General features: G+C 36.6%; 2 protein-coding genes and 1 long non-coding RNA gene across 3 annotated transcripts in view; 2 read left to right on the plus strand and 1 right to left on the minus strand.

Moving 5' to 3' along the window:
* LOC127508390 (caspase b-like) overlaps window positions 1-18,001 on the minus strand; it is a 183,592-nt gene that overhangs the window by 114,595 nt on the left and 50,996 nt on the right. The gene's annotated exons all lie outside the window — the stretch shown is intronic.
* Window positions 7,643-12,900, plus strand: LOC127508710 (E3 ubiquitin-protein ligase TRIM35-like). Its single transcript, XM_051886923.1, has 6 exons — window positions 7,643-8,179; window positions 9,125-9,220; window positions 10,430-10,651; window positions 10,759-10,781; window positions 10,877-10,995; window positions 11,663-12,900. The coding sequence occupies exons 1-6, from the start codon at window positions 7,796-7,798 to the stop codon at window positions 12,358-12,360; spliced, it is 1,542 nt and encodes a 513-aa protein (XP_051742883.1). The 5' UTR covers window positions 7,643-7,795; the 3' UTR covers window positions 12,361-12,900.
* Window positions 13,140-16,711, plus strand: LOC127508725 (uncharacterized). Its single transcript, XR_007928884.1, has 2 exons — window positions 13,140-13,291; window positions 15,621-16,711. It is a non-coding gene; the product is annotated as an uncharacterized LOC127508725 (long non-coding RNA).

Here is an 18,001-nt window from a genome sequence, read left to right on the forward strand (position 1 = left end):
GTAAAGTATAGAAGCAGTGCCACGAATGCTACCAGCAACCTTTGATTAGAGAAATGTAAGCGTAATATTAAGTATTTTGTCTTAGTATGTACATATATGAATATGTCACTGCCTGCTGTTGTTGTCATTCCCTATTTCACAGAGATCTTTAGACCAGACTCGACAAAGAAACATGTCAGAAATCCTCCTAGGTTACAATGTAAGTCAGTTATGTTCCATAATGTGTAAAGTGTTCACCACTGCTTCACCTATATACAGTACATTTAAAGTATTTATGGTGCTTTATAAGTAATATAAGTAAATTAAGTATTTTGTTTTACATCTCAGGAGTTTCTTAGGACCAACTGTTTTAATTCAACCTTCATGTATCCTTTCCTTTTATGCTTTCAGATATAATTTCCATAAGGATCTGGAAGATGTCTGTCTGAAGAAACTCCAGGAGCCTGTCACAGGTGTGTATTCTTATAGTTTAAAGGGTTAGTTCACCCAAAAATGAATGTCATTAATTACTCAGTCATGTTGTTCTAAACCTGTACATCTTTGTATCTTCGATTCCAATGATATTGTTCCTCTTGTGTCGTTATTGTTACAGTTATGTACATTTATCACTATTGTCTAAGAATGAAAGTGAGAATTATGTTATATAATTTTATGGTTGTAGTTATTGTCCTTGCTGTGAATCAGCCTTGATTTAATTTTTTATCCTATTGTGGTTTCAAAAATGGAAGGTTAAAATATGTAATTGTGCATTTGAGGTTGTACTAATTTTTAATTTGTCTCCAACAGGAGTTTGCAGTCGTTGGTCAGGATGCATCCTCGATTGAGGGTCATGTGAATGGATATTCATAATATGCAACCAAACACCTTCAAACTCTTTTGACTTCTGTGTGGTGAGCTTTTAAACCCATTGTCTTATGCTTCACACTTCCATGCATACATGAATGGAGTATAATTTAACCAGGGCAAAAGATGGACTTTCGGACCCTTGAAACATACTAAGTCTATGATAAATTGTGATTCACAAGAATGTTTAAAATGTACAGTTAAAATGAAATGTGTAGTACTGTTTAATGTTTTAAAGAGTTACAGGTTTTTGGAAATTTTGGAAATGTATACTGTTTTTGGAAATGTGAAATTGCTCAATATGTAAATGCATCCTGCAATATTGATGACACATTGTGATACAATGTTTAAAATGTTTTTCTTTGAAATCTGTGCATGAAATTGTGAGATTGTAATATTTTTAATGTTATTTAATAAATGTGGTAAAACAGCATTATGGCCTTTTTAATATGTTTTGTGGGGTACAAATGTGCAATCATGAGGTACAAAGGGCTTGTCACTGGGCCAGTACCCTTAAAAAGACAAATTTGTACCATTTTTAGGGGTACATTATGGTACCATAGCACTACAAGGTACAGTTTGGTCAACAAAGGTACATATTTGTCTTTGAAAGGTACAAACTGTAAGGGTACCAATATGTACCCATTATAAAGGGTAAAACAGCCCCAGTGACAAGCCGTTGGACCCCTAAAGGTACAAATTTTCACAAACAAACATAAAACAAATATAAAGGCTATTCACATGTGCACATTTAAATTAAAGGGTTTATACTCCCATTAATTTGATACGCTACTTAGGAAGAACAGATATGCCAACTTGTTACTGACCTGATGCAGACACATATCTAAACCGGACTGATATGGTCTTGCCTGGAGCGAGGTTTACGTAAGGTGTGTTTACCTAATGTAAAAAATAAGCAGGGCAGCCAGAAGTCTGCCCCAATGTCTCTCTATGACAGCGCGATGCAGTTCCATTTTTCACCACAGATTTACACATTGGAAATATGTGTGGCGCTGTAGAGCTGGGGAGGGCTCTGAAACAGGCTGCCCAAGTAATATAAATACCTGCCTGCCGAATCCTTGTGCTACATTTTAATATATCCTGCTTACTTTACAACTTAAAATAGTCAAGAAAATCCGAATGCTGAACACATTTATAATTTATTATTAATTCAGAGAATATAGAGGTCTATGTTTGGATGAATATTTTGCGGATGAGCCACGGCTGCTTCTTGGTATTTGTCGGCTGCTTACCTCATTTATTGGTTAAGTCCGCCCCTGATTTCAACATCCAACACCAAATTCTAAGAATATTTATAACAAATAAAAACTGCTCAAGCAATAATATGCCACCCATTACACCCAACCAGTGAAAATCTCAATTTTATCCAACTGTAAAGAATAATATCTCATCAGGCGGCACATTAGGTTCCCTTGACCTTATTTATTTACGCTCTATTACGGTATATGTGATTGTACTTTATCCTCGCTTGTTTTTATTTGAACTGCATAAATGAGGCCCCATGATGAATGGTTTAGATTTGTTTATTGGCAGAGTGAAGATAACAAATAAAAAGGCATGACATTATTGTGGCAGATTGTTTACTAGACAATGTTTATGATTTAAAGCCCTTGTTTAGAGATGAACGAGGGCTGAAGATGAAGTGAGGACCCTCACAGAGCTTCCAGACGCCACTGAGCAGCTTAGTGGTCCAAAGAAGGATCTTCCCATCTGATCATGAGCTTGATGATGATAAACCCGCTTGAAGAAGGAGAAAAGAGAGGATGTTTGTCTTATTTGATTCAAGTAAATACATCAAAACAACAACAACAACAAAACATATAGCAATGTGCATAATAAATAATTAAAGAGAGAATTTATTTAATTCCATAATAACACAACTGTACTGTTTCATGTATATTTCTCTTTATTTAAAAAAAAAAAAAAAAAAAAAAAAAAAGTTGGCTATGATATACTTCAGAGTGCTATGCTAAATCATAAACCAGTATAAATTGTTTTTCTTTACCTTGCTGAAGTTTCAAATTAAGTTTTTTTGCGAGATCATGTTGGTTGATGTTGCACAGCACTTGTACTGTGACAATCCCAGCATTAGTAGTGTATCTCTGTACCATAATATCCACCAGATCCTGACGATCCACGTTCTCAAGAAGTGCTCGAGGAATAGGGTCGATGTCGTGTCCTACACCATTCCACAGGTGCCAGATGAACCTTTTGAAATCTGCACTCACAATCTGCTCAAGAGTGTCCATAATCAGTTTTTTAGTGGCGTCCATTTTGTGTCACTGGGAGAAAAAGGACAAAACAGTTTTGATTCTGGAACCACTGTTCACTAATTGTGTTCTTAAAGTAGTTCACTTAAACAAAACTATTCATAATAGTTTCTGGTGCAGTTACACGCCACCGGGGAATTCAAGATATAAACGTATGTAATGTAATGGATGTAAATTACATTAGTGAAAAGATCTTTAGGGAGTATCATGTCACAGACTGACCTCTTGGATCAGTACAAATTACACCTTTACTATCAGTTGTTTACTGAACGTTAAAGGTCAAAGTCACAGTGTGTATCTGCTGAGTCCACGGCTTAATAGTGTAGGGTCAGTTTAACCAATCAGAATGAGCTTCAGGAGAAATTACTTCACTACATCAACACCATTTTGACATGGCAAGTCATACAACATAGTGTTTGTCTGATTTTCTTGTTGCTTCTTGTCTGTTTTTTATTTTTTTTTTTATTGCAATCGTGCTCTTGCTGTGGTGACTGAACTTTGGTCATTAGCTAGTGATTGTTTCAGTTTTTCTCAGGCATGTGTGTCAATGTGCTATTTTTTAATTATTATTATTAACACAAAAATACAAAGTTGACATAATCCACATCTTTTTGCCTAAATGCCTTACACACATTGCTGTCAAGGGACTCAAAATTAAAAGGATCATAAAAGAGTCATTTGCTTGACCAAAGACAGTGACCTCTGTTTTGCCCTGATTTACTAACATTTAAAAAAATTTAACAGCATCCAATTTTTTATATCTTTTAGGCAAGCTAAAAGTGAATCCATTGAGTTTGTATTACAACGCCTTATGGTAGCTACGATTTTGTGTTGTTGACATAGCAATGGAAAGACAGCCCTACATGATCAAAGCAGAAATATCCCCTTGCACTCACTCACTCTTTTGATTATTAAAGAGGATGAATGTTTAAAATAGAGACCAAAGAATGCCAGTGCCATAAACAGGATTTACATTCACAAGACTAATTTTTGCAGACCTCCATAAACTTCCAATAGGCAACTTTCTTTTGAGGCGTTCAGAACAAATTATGTCATCTTATTCTCTCAACATCTCTTTCTAAAGTAACAATTTTTCTACATAAACTAATATCAGATATTGAAAGAATTTGATAGAGTGAATTATATAGGCTACTATACTTACATCTCCGGTTGAACACAGTTTCGTATAATGTCTGTTCTTCCTTGTACTTTAAGAGTTTCTCTTTCTCTTAAGGTTTTTCCAGAAATACTTCTTTTTTTTTTTTTGTTCTTTTCCGTCTCGTCTACACTTGCGCACAAGCTTTTAAAAGTATCCACCCTTTTCCTAGTAACTAATGTAAAGAACTGTAAACAATCAGTGATTGTGAATGATCTTTAGTCTATTCAATAAAAGGCATTTGCGTCAATTGCTTAAACAACAAATTCTAGTGTAAAATGATTTGAGATTTTTCTGTGTGTGTGTCTGTATGAGTAGAGCATGTCATTCATCAGTTTGTTGCTTGTTGACTTGTTGTACAAGTTAAACTTAAAATATATTAAACTGATTTAAAACATTGAACTCATAAAATATTAACGTAAAGTATGTTAAACTGATTTAAAACATCAAAGTCATAAAGAGTTGTAATAGAATATATATGCATGATATAATTACTATCAAGGAACAACACCATTCTGAGGTGACAAATTTGAGATTAAATGTTGAGATGTTTTATGTCTGTTTTTCTGTTTTTGATTTACAATCATGTTATTAAACGTTAAATGACAGAATTGATATCTGAATCGGGTGACATCCACCCAGGGCCGTCGCCAGAACATATAGAATGGGGGGGGGGCATTCGGTTTTCATAGGGGGCACACATTTTTATAATCTGAGAAACAGACGTTCACCAAAATAATAATGTCCCGTATTTATTATTAATGAAATAGACTTCTATATCAAAAGAAATAGACTTCTATAATGAAATAAAGTTCTATATTACCACAAAAACACAAGATAGTTGATCCTAATTAGATCAAACTACACCAAAAACTAAACCCTTTTGCATTATGGCAATATACTTTGTAAACACAAGGTACAAAAGCTTTTCAATTCCTCGAACAACACAATAATAAAAACGATACATACCAAATAGCAATAAAAATATATAGGCTAGCCTACATCTGTAGCATACTAATGTGTAACAAAGACTTTGAGTGTACTCACCATTAAAATAGTTGAAGGCGGCGGTTCTCTGAGTGATACTAGTCATTTATAAATAAGGCCTAATTATGTTTCAAGTTCCGTTCTGTGTAATAATGCGTTAAATATGAATTTTCTGATCATAGGCGGAGGGTGAACCAACCCCAGGGTAAGGAGATGCGATTCCCATTTAAAAACACATTTAAACAGATTCCCTTGAAATAGTTTTAACTTACTTGTCACAGCACAACCTACATATCCCAACATAAACACTGCTGATAAATTATTTGTTATTAAAGTGTTTACGTTCACAAAACACTGTTAATTTGAACAGATCAGGCTACGCATGCGGGTGAAAGGCACTCCCTTTATAATCACTAAAAATGTCATTTTAGTTCATTGCGATCTCAAGAAGTTCTGTAACAATAAATTAAACTGACTGCATATTACATAATTTACATAATTGTTTGTTATAATGAGGGAATATTTGCCAGCGTCCACAACTCCACTCACCACTCAAAACGAGTTTTTGTTCAGTGCTAAGTTACACCTCTGATTAGTCATTGCATTCCAGAAATTGCTCAACGCTGCAAGAACACATTGTAAAGCCTTGTCGTTCTTCAGAGCGCAAACACAGATACGCACTGGATCGTTTGCCAAATATGTTTCGCCAATATGCTAATATTAACTGATCCCAGACCAGTAGTTATGTGCAGTTTTTCCCTTTAAAAGCAATCAGAAGCAGCAGCAGGTAGGCAGTGGTTTGAGTGAGAAAATAGTCTCAAGTCCTTGGCCGGCCTTACACACACTCCGCCTAATTTCTATTTCATATTTCTGAAGATAATGTGTTATTTAAAGTTACCATTGTAGAGATAGTGTTCCTATGAGCTAAATGCTGCTGAAGACATTTCGTTATGGAATATGTGAATGACCAGATCCACAGAAATAAGGTTTTTGCTCTCAATCAGAAGTTTGCTGAATGGCTATACGATTAGGGGGGCATGTTGTGTCATCTGGGGGGGCACTGCCCCTAATGCATTTCTATGTCAACAGTATCAACACCAAAATGAATCTGCAGCAGTTGTTTACATTCATTATTACTGTAATGTTATGTGCTTTGAGACATGAGGTAGTTTAACGCCATCTCTATGACGCTTTGCTGAGAGCAGCTGTGTGTGTGTGCCTTCACGTGTTTTGGAGGAGGCAGGGAATGTGGGATCATATGCTTTCAATGCTAGCAGGCTAACGTTAGCATTTCCCAGATCACCTGCTGCACCTTTAATAAGCAATGGTGGAGACTGCACTCAAAAAAATGTTGGGCTGTGTCAACCCATGTTTGACACAGCCCAACATTTTTTTAATGTTGGGGGTACACATGAAATTTGGTGTAAAATGATTTGTTGATTCGGGTTAAATGCTTTAACCCTCTGCGCACATTGTTTTTAAAGTCATACTTTGTGTCTTCCTGCAAAAAACAATCTTTTTCACTATTTTTAACACAAACTTAAATTAAGTACAAATTTCTCATATTAATCATAAAAAAACTGCCAAAATGTGAATGCCTGGGAAGTATGACCATATTAGCCTGGTTCTGTCAACACTGCATTGGCTCCCTATTAAACATTGTATAGATTTTAAAATCTTGCTAATTACTTACAAAGCACTAAATGGTTTAGCTCCCCAATACCTGAGCGATCTCTTAACACATTATAGTCCTTCACGCCTATTGCGATCTCAGAAATCAAGCCAGGTGATAATACCTAGAATATCAAAATCAACCGCAGGCGGTAGATCCTTCTCCTATTTGGCACCTAAACTCTGGAACAATCTTCCTAGCATTGTTCGAGAAGCAGACACACTCTGTCAGTTTAAATCTAGACTAAAAATGCATCTCTTTAACCTGGCATACACATAACACATTATCAATTTATGTTTTCAAATCCGTTAAAGGATTGTTAGGCTGCATAGATTAGGTCATCCGAAACCGGGAACACTTCCTATAACACCAGATGTACTCGTTACATCATGAGAAGAATGGCATCTATGCTAATATTAGTCTCTCTGTTTATCCCAAGGTTTACCGTAGTCAGCCGGATCTGGGCCGTATCCAGATCAGATGGTGGACCTGCGCCAAGACACGACGACAACGCAGAACTGAAGTGTCAGCAGAGATTGTGTCAACTATCCCCTGTGAAGGCCTCACCGACACGACAGCCAGTGGCACAGATCCTCAACAAAACCGCTTCCATACCGGCATAATGAATCCGAACTTCAACCAGATGGAACTGGATAAAATATTTAATAATAAATAATAATTTTGAACCCGTGATTCTTGTCAAAGTTTTCTACCAATGAACGTTCGACGTGTCATTCATGTGAAATCAGGGAGTGTTTTGTTTGTTTAGTCTCTCAGCTTTATAGCTGATTGTGCCAATAATAACCAGAGTCAGTAAGATATGGTCTGCGTGAAATCTCGGTTTAAATGGCGCTTGAGGATGAGCTGTCGTGTCCCGTGTGCACTGAGCTCTTCAGTGATCCTGTGTTGTTGAGCTGTGGTCACAGTTTCTGCCGTCGGTGCATTAATGATCACTGGACCTCGAGTAGATCCAGAAACTGTCCCGTCTGTCGACAGGCATCACCGCAGCCACCGGTGTCCAATCTGAGCCTGAGGAACACCTGTGAGTCTTACCTGAGAGAGCAAAGCACGAGGAAAGAGAGGGATGGAGGACAAGAGTGTCAGATACATGGAGAGAAAATTGAGCTGTTCTGTCAAACAGATGAACAGGCTATATGTGTAACATGTAAGAAAAACGAACACAGATTTCACAAAACACAAACGTTACAACAGGCTGTTCGACAACGAAAGGTGAGAGAATGTTGAAAACATAAGCATTTCATTAGCATGTCATGGCGTTATTAAATGCTGTTTTTTTTTTTTTTTTTTTTGTAAGAAATTATTCTATAAATGTGAGTGAGTGAGTGTGTGTCACTTTCACTTTTGATGGTTAGAGTTGGTTAACCCTTTCATTGCTTTGTGCTTTTGCCTGCATTAAAGGATAAGAAATCCCTTAGGCCTTGACTTTTTCTATACACATTTAAATTACAAAATAAAGGCATAAAACCAGTTCATTTGTAGGGCTCTGACAATATAGATTTATAATTAGGTTAACTGGGTAGGTTAATAAAATATATATATAAAAAACCTTGAGATAAATACTGGAAATACAAAATTTTGAGCATCAAAATATAATTTTGTGACCTATGACCTCCAATGACAACACATTCATCTAAATTTAAATGACCTCATGGATGTGGCTGTTGTGGTTCACAGTTATATGTTCACCAGCTGACTGCTTGCAGCTATATTTACAGTGAAAACATGTAAATTGGCATTTTCAGAAAATTGTGCATGTAACTTCACATTTGATGTTATTTCATATAAAACTGTTACTTGTTAATATTTGTTATAAACTGGGTACATTAGTGTTTTATGTTACATCTTATGCTGTTTAATGAATATGCTTATCACATTATTTTAGAGTCATGTGTCACCATGATGGTGTTTTGTATTTGTGTGTAAGTGGAAGTGTGTAACTTGCTTCGGATTTGTTTACTACAGTACATGCCTCAGATTCAGAGGTATTTGGCGCATGCATATCCTTTTGATGAGGCTCCATTGGGTATGACACAGAAGTGGCATGCTGTTGATTATCACAGACAGACCCTGTAGTAAACTAGGATTTGAAAAAGAAAAAAAAAAAAAAAAAGGCTGCATGTTAATTCTTTGATTTGTTTTTGTTTTTTTTTAAAGGAGAAGCTGAAAGCAGCTCTTCGTCCAGCTGAGAAGAGCCTGTGGTCATTGCAAAATGGTGCAGCACAAGACGCAAAAATCTCTAATTACAATCAGGTGACACATTACATAGATATTTGTTTGTCAGTAAACTTACCAGATTCCAATAGAGGACTTAATTAATTACAGTAGAAAAAGAAAACTGGGGAAAGCTGTAATGCAAACAGCTTTTTTCATGTAGTTTCAAATTTCATATGGAAATATTTTAATTCAATTGGAAAAGTTTGTCAACAAATATAAAACAAATACATAAAATAAGTCTAAAATTATGTGTGTATTAGTGTTGTCAAATGGAGGTCTATATATACTGTCCCATTCGGTGCAGTATCTGTGAGTCCAGTGGAAGTACACATGAAAGTCATGTTACAACCCCTCCCATTCGCTCAGCCATGATATTTCAGTTTGTTTACATACAGAACTGAAGCTTGTTATGCAGATGTTGTAAATCAACGTAAGGCTGGAACACACCAAGCCGACGGTCAGCCGTCGGGCAGTTTTTGTTCGTCGGCCGACTAAGTTTTCTCAGTGTGTTCCGCACCGTCGGCTGAAGTTGGTCCTCGTCGGCTTTTTTCCGGCCGATTCGAAATGTTGAATCGGCGTCGGCGCTCGTCGGTCCGTCGGGCCATCTGATCATTCTGATTGGCTGTTCAGCTACTGACTTCTGCTGGTACGGAAATGCATTTCATCTTGCGCAGGCGCAGAACGGACGTGCTACTTGGCCGTCGGGTGTCGAGCGTCGGTTTGGTGTGTCAGAGCAACTTTGGACACAGAGGCTGCCGACGTGAGCCAACCCCGCAGTCTGCTTTTGTCACCACTAGTTCGTCTGCGTCAGCTTGGTGTGTTCCGGCCTTTAAACAAGGGACTCTGCCAATTCAGATTCTATCATTTGACATTCATTTACAGTACATAATTGCAAATTAAGTATAAATCCAGATGTGAAAATCCCCTTTTGCACACAGACACATACAAATTCTATCCCCGGTTTCACAGACAAGGCTTAAGCTAGTCCTAAACTAAAATGCATGTTTGAGCTGTTTTAACTGAAAGAAACTTGCACTGACATATGATGCTCACTAGTATTGTTTTTTTTTTTTTTTCTAGAATACATTTATAAAAGCTGCTTAAATATCCTAATTTAACTAAGACCTAATCCTGGGTTAGGCTAAACCCTGTCTGTGAAAGTAATGTAGTCTCATGAGGGTGGTGGTCATGTTTATTAAATGAGAACATTTGTCAAATGTTACATATAACATTTAAACCCCCCAGTCTCAAGTTCAGCAGACAGAGAGAAGAATCAGGGAGGAGTTTAAGAAAATCCACCGGTTCCTCAAAAAGGAGGAGGAGAGCAGGATAGCAGCGCTAAATGAAGAAGAGAAAGAAAAGAGAGGAAAGATGGAGAAGAAAACAAAGAGCAAAATACGTTCACTCTCAGACAGACTCCGAGAGGTGGAGGAGGGAATGAAGGATGATGACGTCACCTTTCTTCAGGTGGGACAGAATGAACTTCATATACTCACACATTCAGTGTTGGTTACATTTCTTTTGTCATTTAACATCAGTCATTGATCTAGCTGTCTCAATGTGCATTCCCACAGAATTATAATGACATTATGAACAGGTATATATTGGTTTCTAAATAAAAATATAATAGAGTTTAGTTGTGTCCAGTTGTTATTCTAAGGTGTGTGTGTGTGTGTGTGTGTGTGTGTTTAGAGCTAAATACACACTTCCAGATGCAGAAATGAATTCAGAGCTTCTTATTGATGTTTCCAAACATCTGGGCAACTTGAAGTATCAAGTGTGGGAGAAGATGAAGGATGTCTGCCCTTACTGTGAGTACTAGACGTCTTTGTTAACAAGTCTTTAAGATGCTACAAATGAATAGGAATAACAATTAAACTAATGAATATCACCGTTCTTTCTCAAATGATTAATCACGGTACATGAGACAAATATAATATTACAGACTTGTAATACAAAACAAATTTAGTTTGTAAATGAGCCAGTTTCATTGGATTAAATACACACTAGTTTACATAAATTTCCAGAAAAGAAATCTGGACATTGGATAAAGCCAGATTCAGAATTTTTTTTTTTTTTTTTTTTTTTTTTTTTTTTTGACGTATTCAAGTTAAAGGTTTTTACAACGGACATTTTCACCATGTTTTAAGGAATAAAATGTTTTATACATCAGGTGAATAATATATGAAAAATGCTCAAAATATAAATAGAAATAAAACTGTAAAATTGGGTGTATGTAAGTGCTACTGAAGTGGAGAAAAAACACCTTTAAACAGCCTTTAAAGATATGTATTGCAATTGAAACCTGCAGACGCAAATAGATGAGGTTTCATTAATACTTAAATTTGTATTTTGAATATTTTCTTTACACACTAGTCTGAAAGAAGACAAGTTATGGAAGCAAAAGAGCTCAAAATCCCAATTTTGACCAGTGCCTGAAAAAGCAATGGATGATCTCTTTTTCTAATCTCTCCTCAGATCCTGTGATCCTGAACCCAAATGCAGCTCCACCGGACCTCTGTGTGTCAGATGATCTGACCTCTGTGACCTCATCACATCTCCATCGGCAGGACAAGCCCAAAGCTCTTCCTCTGCACAGGAACCGTGTGGTGCTGGGGAGTGTGGGATATGGTGATGGTGTTCACATGTGGGAAACTGAGGTGGGAAACAGTCGGCACTGGACACTAGGAGTGTGTTTTGGATCGGAGGGAAAATCTATTACGCAACCTCTGACTTCTGAAAACGGCTTCTGGGGTATCAGACGTGATGGATACTTGTACCATTTCCTGAACACACCACTAATCCTCAAGCTGAAGACGAATCCCTTAGTAGTGCGAGTGAGGCTAGAGGATGGTTATGATTTGAAGGGAGGATGGTGGAGGAATGTGAGATTTTATGATGCCTCAAATGATTGCCTTTTTGCCGACATTATTGGAGTGCCTGCTGGGAAGGAACTCTTTCCATTTGTGATCCCAGAGGAGCCTTCTGTCCCACTGCGTGTCATCCCAGCTAAAATGACTCTAACTGTTGAACAGTTTGAACTGTTTGAACCAAAGCTATCCTTTACGACGAGACATCGAGTCTTGATCGTCATCTGTTTTTGTGTCATTATGGCGATATTGGTGATTCTGTCATTTAATATCGATGACAAAGAGCATGACAAGGAAAGCATTTGACAAGCTGTCTATTTCCTGAACATAATGGTCTGCTGAAATGCCCGAGACATTTTCAAACAAAAGGTTATGGGCTGTCTGTCTACTCAAAGCGCCGGACTCCACCCCCTACCTGGATCTGGACTTCCTGTTTGAACACTGTCCTTCCTTCACAGCTCCCTGGCATGACGAGGACACTAGATAACTATTGCCATAACGAGTAGTTATACTCTGGGAGAAGTGTTTTTTGTTTTTTTTTCAGCTCATGAACATTAAAAAACATTGAGAACCAATCAAAATCTTTCCAAGTGTGCACTTCGGTTGTTCACAGAATGTAAATGAACCATTCTTAGAATTAACATAACATTATCGCCAGATTAGGATTGATCCTTTCTCCGTATCCCACAGCTCTTCCTGTTGCTCTGCAGCAGATATAACAATCATAATGTTAAACGCTGGTGCTGTGTATCTTTGTGATGTATCGTGTCGCCACCATTACAGAACTGTTTGTGACTCGTTGTTGCTTCCAAAAACTCCATGAAGTACAACAAGCGTATCGATGAGAACACTAGTTTACAGCATACACACCGGGAATTTGAGTTTTATCACATTTTTGACATTGCTTGCAATTGTAATGCAACATGCCGGTCTACGGGACACAGATTAAGCCTTTAATTATTGAGCTGTTTATGTCATATATAATAAAAGATCCTGCACAGCGACAGTAAATAATAATGTCTACCTTCAGTTTCAACCACGTCCCGCTTCTTGGCCCATTTTCAGTTATCTGGGAGAGACGCGAGATGACGCGTTTTGTTTTTCTTATGGGTGGAGTTTATGGGTCTGGTTACCAGCCAGGAAACTACGATCGAAACTAAAAGTGTAAGGAAAGAGACGCAATTTTGAGACTTTAAACCTGTTAAAATTGGAAACTTAAACAGCCACATATTTTGTGGTAAGTTTAGAAGTTTTTCATATTTAACCATGTAGTTATAAAATTGAACGAATATTTGTGTTTTGTCTTCTTTATTTGAAATTTCAAACCCAAAATAGCTTTCAGAATCGTAGACGATTAAAGTGTTTAGGTGAATTTTGATATGCATTCAGATTTACTTAGATCAATAGCCTATACCTTTATTATTATTATTATTATTATTATTATTATTTTAATCAGTGGTTTATAGCCTGATATTTGTAGATCGCGTGTGAAAACATAGTTATTTCTTTACCAGGACACATTTTAATGCACAGAAGTGGTGTTATTTTCTATTGTATTCAGATCAGTGATCGTATGATTGTTGTTTCTGTTGCACAAATATGAATACACAAAACTTTTGCATTCCCTTGAGAACTGCACGTTCCCTCGCAAAACCAAGTGAGTTCGGAGTCGGAAAAACACTTCCTGTTTAATGCAGTGTTTCAAACTGCTCCGTATGATAACAATGGAGCGGTTCATAGAGTTTTATTTTGAACTTGGACTTGAGTATAAAGACGATCAGTGCTTAAGTCGAGGAGTTCAGTAATGTTGGCAATATATTCACAGATTCGAACTTCACGGATAAATGACTCGTGAATTAAACGTTGTTAAAACAAAAATGACACCTCTTTCCAATCATAGTAACGTAGACAACGAGCTACAACCTAATTTTTCTCAAAACGAGCCTCATTAATATAAATTGATCTCAGTGAGGAGGCGGCTGAGAGACAAGTCCGAAGGGACCGTCTGAAAAGTGCAATACCTGAAAAGCATCACTACAAAAATAATTATCTTCATCTTCATGTTACACACTGTAGTGTCACCAAATTCAGTTTGCACATTAACTGTCTCCTAATGGCCATAGTACTACAACACTTAGTTTGATAAAATGTGCTTTTTCATATTTTTTTATTATAAAAAAATATTCAGTAACTTCACTGTAACACACTGTACTGTCACAAAATTCAGTTCACAATGCTCACCTGCTGGTTATACTACAACACTTAGTTTAGCAAGTATCAGCACATAAAATAAGTAAGTAGGCCTATATTCACACAAATGATGTTGGTACCCAGCTAACAGTTACTTACAACTAAGAGGCAACCTTCCATTCTCTCTCTTGCAACCAACACGGAAGTGACTTAAGCTGCAATTCATCGGCTGGCCGGTGGAGACATGATCCAAAAGGGAGGCTTCAAAACTTTACAGCAGAAAAAAAAATGTTTATAGCCTGGTAGTGGTTTTAGTCTATAGCTAATTTTGCCCTTCACAACAACTTTAAACATTTTTTTTATAACTCATCCGTTTAAATTATATTAAGCCTTAAAGTTCTGCATAATTAAGAGCGTGGCCACTTGAGTGACAGGTAGATTGCCGCTGCTGTCACTGCTAGCCGTTTGTCCACTGTCTGTGAGCCGCCATGTTACCTCAGCTAATTCCAGCCGCTGAATTTGGCATCGTTGTTGGATCGTCTTGGCATTGGCTTGTCCGTCAGATTTACTACAATGCCTATCAAGACACCAAAAAATTCGACGTCACTGCTTGGATATTATAACTAAAACTGCTGCACTATTTTGCGAAATATACTTTGGTCGCAGGCTCATTACAAAAGTATGAAGTCCCGTTTTGATTTTGCGTGTTGTCATTTGCACACCCGACACCAATTACAATATTACTGTTTCTGGAGCATCTATTTCGTAAAACAGACACAGAAGCTTGAAAATAAACCCGTAGAACTCTTAAATGATATATAATTTGTTATCTTTAATAATAATAAAAATCATAAAAATTATGCAAAAGCACATTTTATCAAATTAAGTGTTGTAGTATGACCAGTAGGAGACCATTGATGTGCAAATGGAATTTGGTGACATTTGGCATTTCACCACATAAATAATTATGGGAATCAGATATATTCATCTGAGATGAAACTGATTTAAAATCGTACCTGTTTGTTATCTTATAATTCATTACAGTAACAGTAAACAAAACAATAGTCGCAAAATGGCAGCAGCTGCGTTTTGTTGAGCAAGTCCGCGATACCGGATGATATAATTAAATAACTGTACACAGAATATTGATTTGACAGTTTAATATTTTATTAGCTCACCAAATTCAAAACTTCCACGAGGAAAAAACATTCCTAGCAAGTGTATAGTGCTGCAGACTTCAGTTACCAGGATGAGCCTGTGTTATCTGTTTTCAGCGGTTGTTATCGGGGAATAACATACCGCTGGATGGCGTGATTGACCAATCAGAATCAAATATTCCACAGAGCCACGTAATAAGTATATTTATTCTTTTCCAGCACAGAAACACCAGTGATAGAAGATGGCGAGTGTTGAGGAGCTGCTCCTGAAAGCTCTGGAGGATCTGACCACAGACAAACTAAAGAAGTTTAAGTGGTACTTGAAGAATAATGGCTCCGTTTCAGCTTCTGTTCTGGAGAGAGCAGATGCCACTGGCACAGTGGATGTAATGGTGGAGCGATTTGAACCAGATGGAGCCGTGAAGATCACACTGGATATCCTGAGGAAGATGAACGAGAACTACTTGGCTAAACAGTTGGAGAACTGGACTGCGACAACCCAGAAAAATGAACTGATAAATTTAAAGAAAGATGAGCCGCATCTGAATAGTGAGGCATATAAAGCACAATTGTTTAATAAGCACTGGCCGGATCTCATTCAGAGAGTTAAAAATGTTAAGATCATTGCAGATAAACTGCTTGTGCAGGAAATAATTCACGAGGAACAATATTCAGAAATCACACATGACCGTTTAACCAGTGCAGAGAGCATGAGAAAGATCTGTGAAATTATACGTAAGCACAGTGACACTGTAAAAGCCAAATTCATCTCAATTCTTCAGGAAGTGGAGCGTCACCTTTTAGAAGATCTGTCTTGATTCGACACCTTGAGCTCAAGGTGCATGTGTTTAAAACCAAACAGAAGAAAAATATTGATTTATCCAGAATTTCCCAAATATACTTGGCCAGCAATGAGCAAATCTCATAAAGAGTTTTTTCTCATGTCAAAATAAAGGGTAAAAGGACTTCAATGTCAAAGCACATTTATAGCAGAATATATATTTGTCTAACTACATATTTCATACTTGGTGAATTGTCATTGACATTGAAAAAAGCCAAATTAATAGAAGTGGGATTGATTTTATACTTTTACATTTTGGATGTTTAATATGATGAAATATTCTGTTTAGACCAATGTGAAAATCGAATGTGCATTTGAAAAATTATATATACTCATCAATTTTTCCTGGTTTAATATCTGAAAACTAAAGCTTATCGTTTAATAAAACAATGTGTTTTGTCAAAACCTGTATTTTTTTTAACTGTAAAGTCGTTTATCATCATTCCAATAAAAATGTAAAGAATAATGATTTGTGTTATTATAGTTGATCTCTGTTTCCTCTCAGCTCAAGTCCAATAAAGGATCTTTTTTGTAAACTTTCTTTTGTTCAATAATTTAACATTTGAAAAAAAAAAAAAAAAGAAGGACATTACTGCACTACATGGAAATATTCTGAATGGTACATTCTGAGTAATATGCAGTAAAGTAAGACTGTTTTGGGAAAATGCACAAAAATAAATAAATAATTAAATGTTGTGCAGCAAAACACCACTGCATTATTTATTCTGCATTTTGCCCTTTATGTAACACATATATCCCGTTTTGGTTTGTTTCTGTTCTGTTTCTGTTCCTGGCTTGTGTATGTTGATCTTGTTTCTTCATGTGTGCCAGTCAGCTTCATTAAGTTCAACTGTTAGTCATTAAGATGATTGGTTTGGTCTGTATTTAAATCATGTGTTTTGTCCAGTTCTTTGCTCATTCTCACCATTATTTTGTTGGTTGTTCTGTTCAGTGTAGCAAATTTGCTCAAAAGGAAGATATGAAAAATTAATTGATTTGTTATAATTAACTATAAACATTTGGATCAGTTAATAGTAGTGATGGTGAAATGAAGCTTTTTTGAATCAGCAAAGCTTTAAACACAATTCTATGGGAAAAATGTACATTACTCAAAGATTTTCAAACCAGAGCTCAAAGAGGACCTCTGATGGTGAAAGTGAGGGAAAGCGCTGTGTCGCAAAAAGTTTCACAACCGACCAACTTAATCTTAAAAATTAATAAATCAATATTTTAAATACATGACAACAATCTGTTCCATTGCATACTCATAGTAACTCAAAAGAGATAACATTTTGTAGGACATTTTGTGGATGTGGATATATTTCCTGTTTGTAAACAAACAAACAAACAAAAACTTATGAATGGAGGAAGTAAATAAATGCATGTGCACACACACACACACACACACACACACACAATTATAGTAGATCTGTAGCCTACAGACCAACAATGTACTGTAGCCCAGATGGGCAAGGCTTATGGAGGCTTTGTGCATAATGAACATTGTAAGAAGTGTTCTTTAAAATAACTGGTGCTTGGGGAGAGGGTAGTGCTTCTAGTGTTTTGAACTGGGACCAGTGCAGTGCTTTGAAATAGTGAAGTATTTATGTAAATGAAAGTGACACTGCTTTAAGAAATGCAGACACGTTGGAATGGGAATATTTTATACTGCGACAATAAACTCTCGTAACCAGGGTTTGAAATGAACTTTTTCACTTACTGGCCAATTTGGCTACTAAATTTTTAAGTTACCAGCCAT

This window comes from Ctenopharyngodon idella, chromosome 1, assembly GCF_019924925.1.
Source record: "Ctenopharyngodon idella isolate HZGC_01 chromosome 1, HZGC01, whole genome shotgun sequence".
Classification (NCBI taxonomy): Eukaryota; Metazoa; Chordata; class Actinopteri; order Cypriniformes; family Xenocyprididae; genus Ctenopharyngodon; species Ctenopharyngodon idella.

Coding starts and splice junctions, on each gene's coding strand:
- LOC127508710 (XM_051886923.1), top strand. CDS start 7,796: ATGGCGCTTGAGGATGAGCTGTCGTGTCCCGTGTGCACTGAGCTCTTC. Junction 8,180..9,124: donor AGGCTGTTCGACAACGAAAG/GTGAGAGAATGT, acceptor TTTTTTTTAAAG/GAGAAGCTGAAAGCAGCTCT. Junction 10,652..10,758: donor ATGACGTCACCTTTCTTCAG/GTGGGACAGAAT, acceptor GCATTCCCACAG/AATTATAATGACATTATGAA.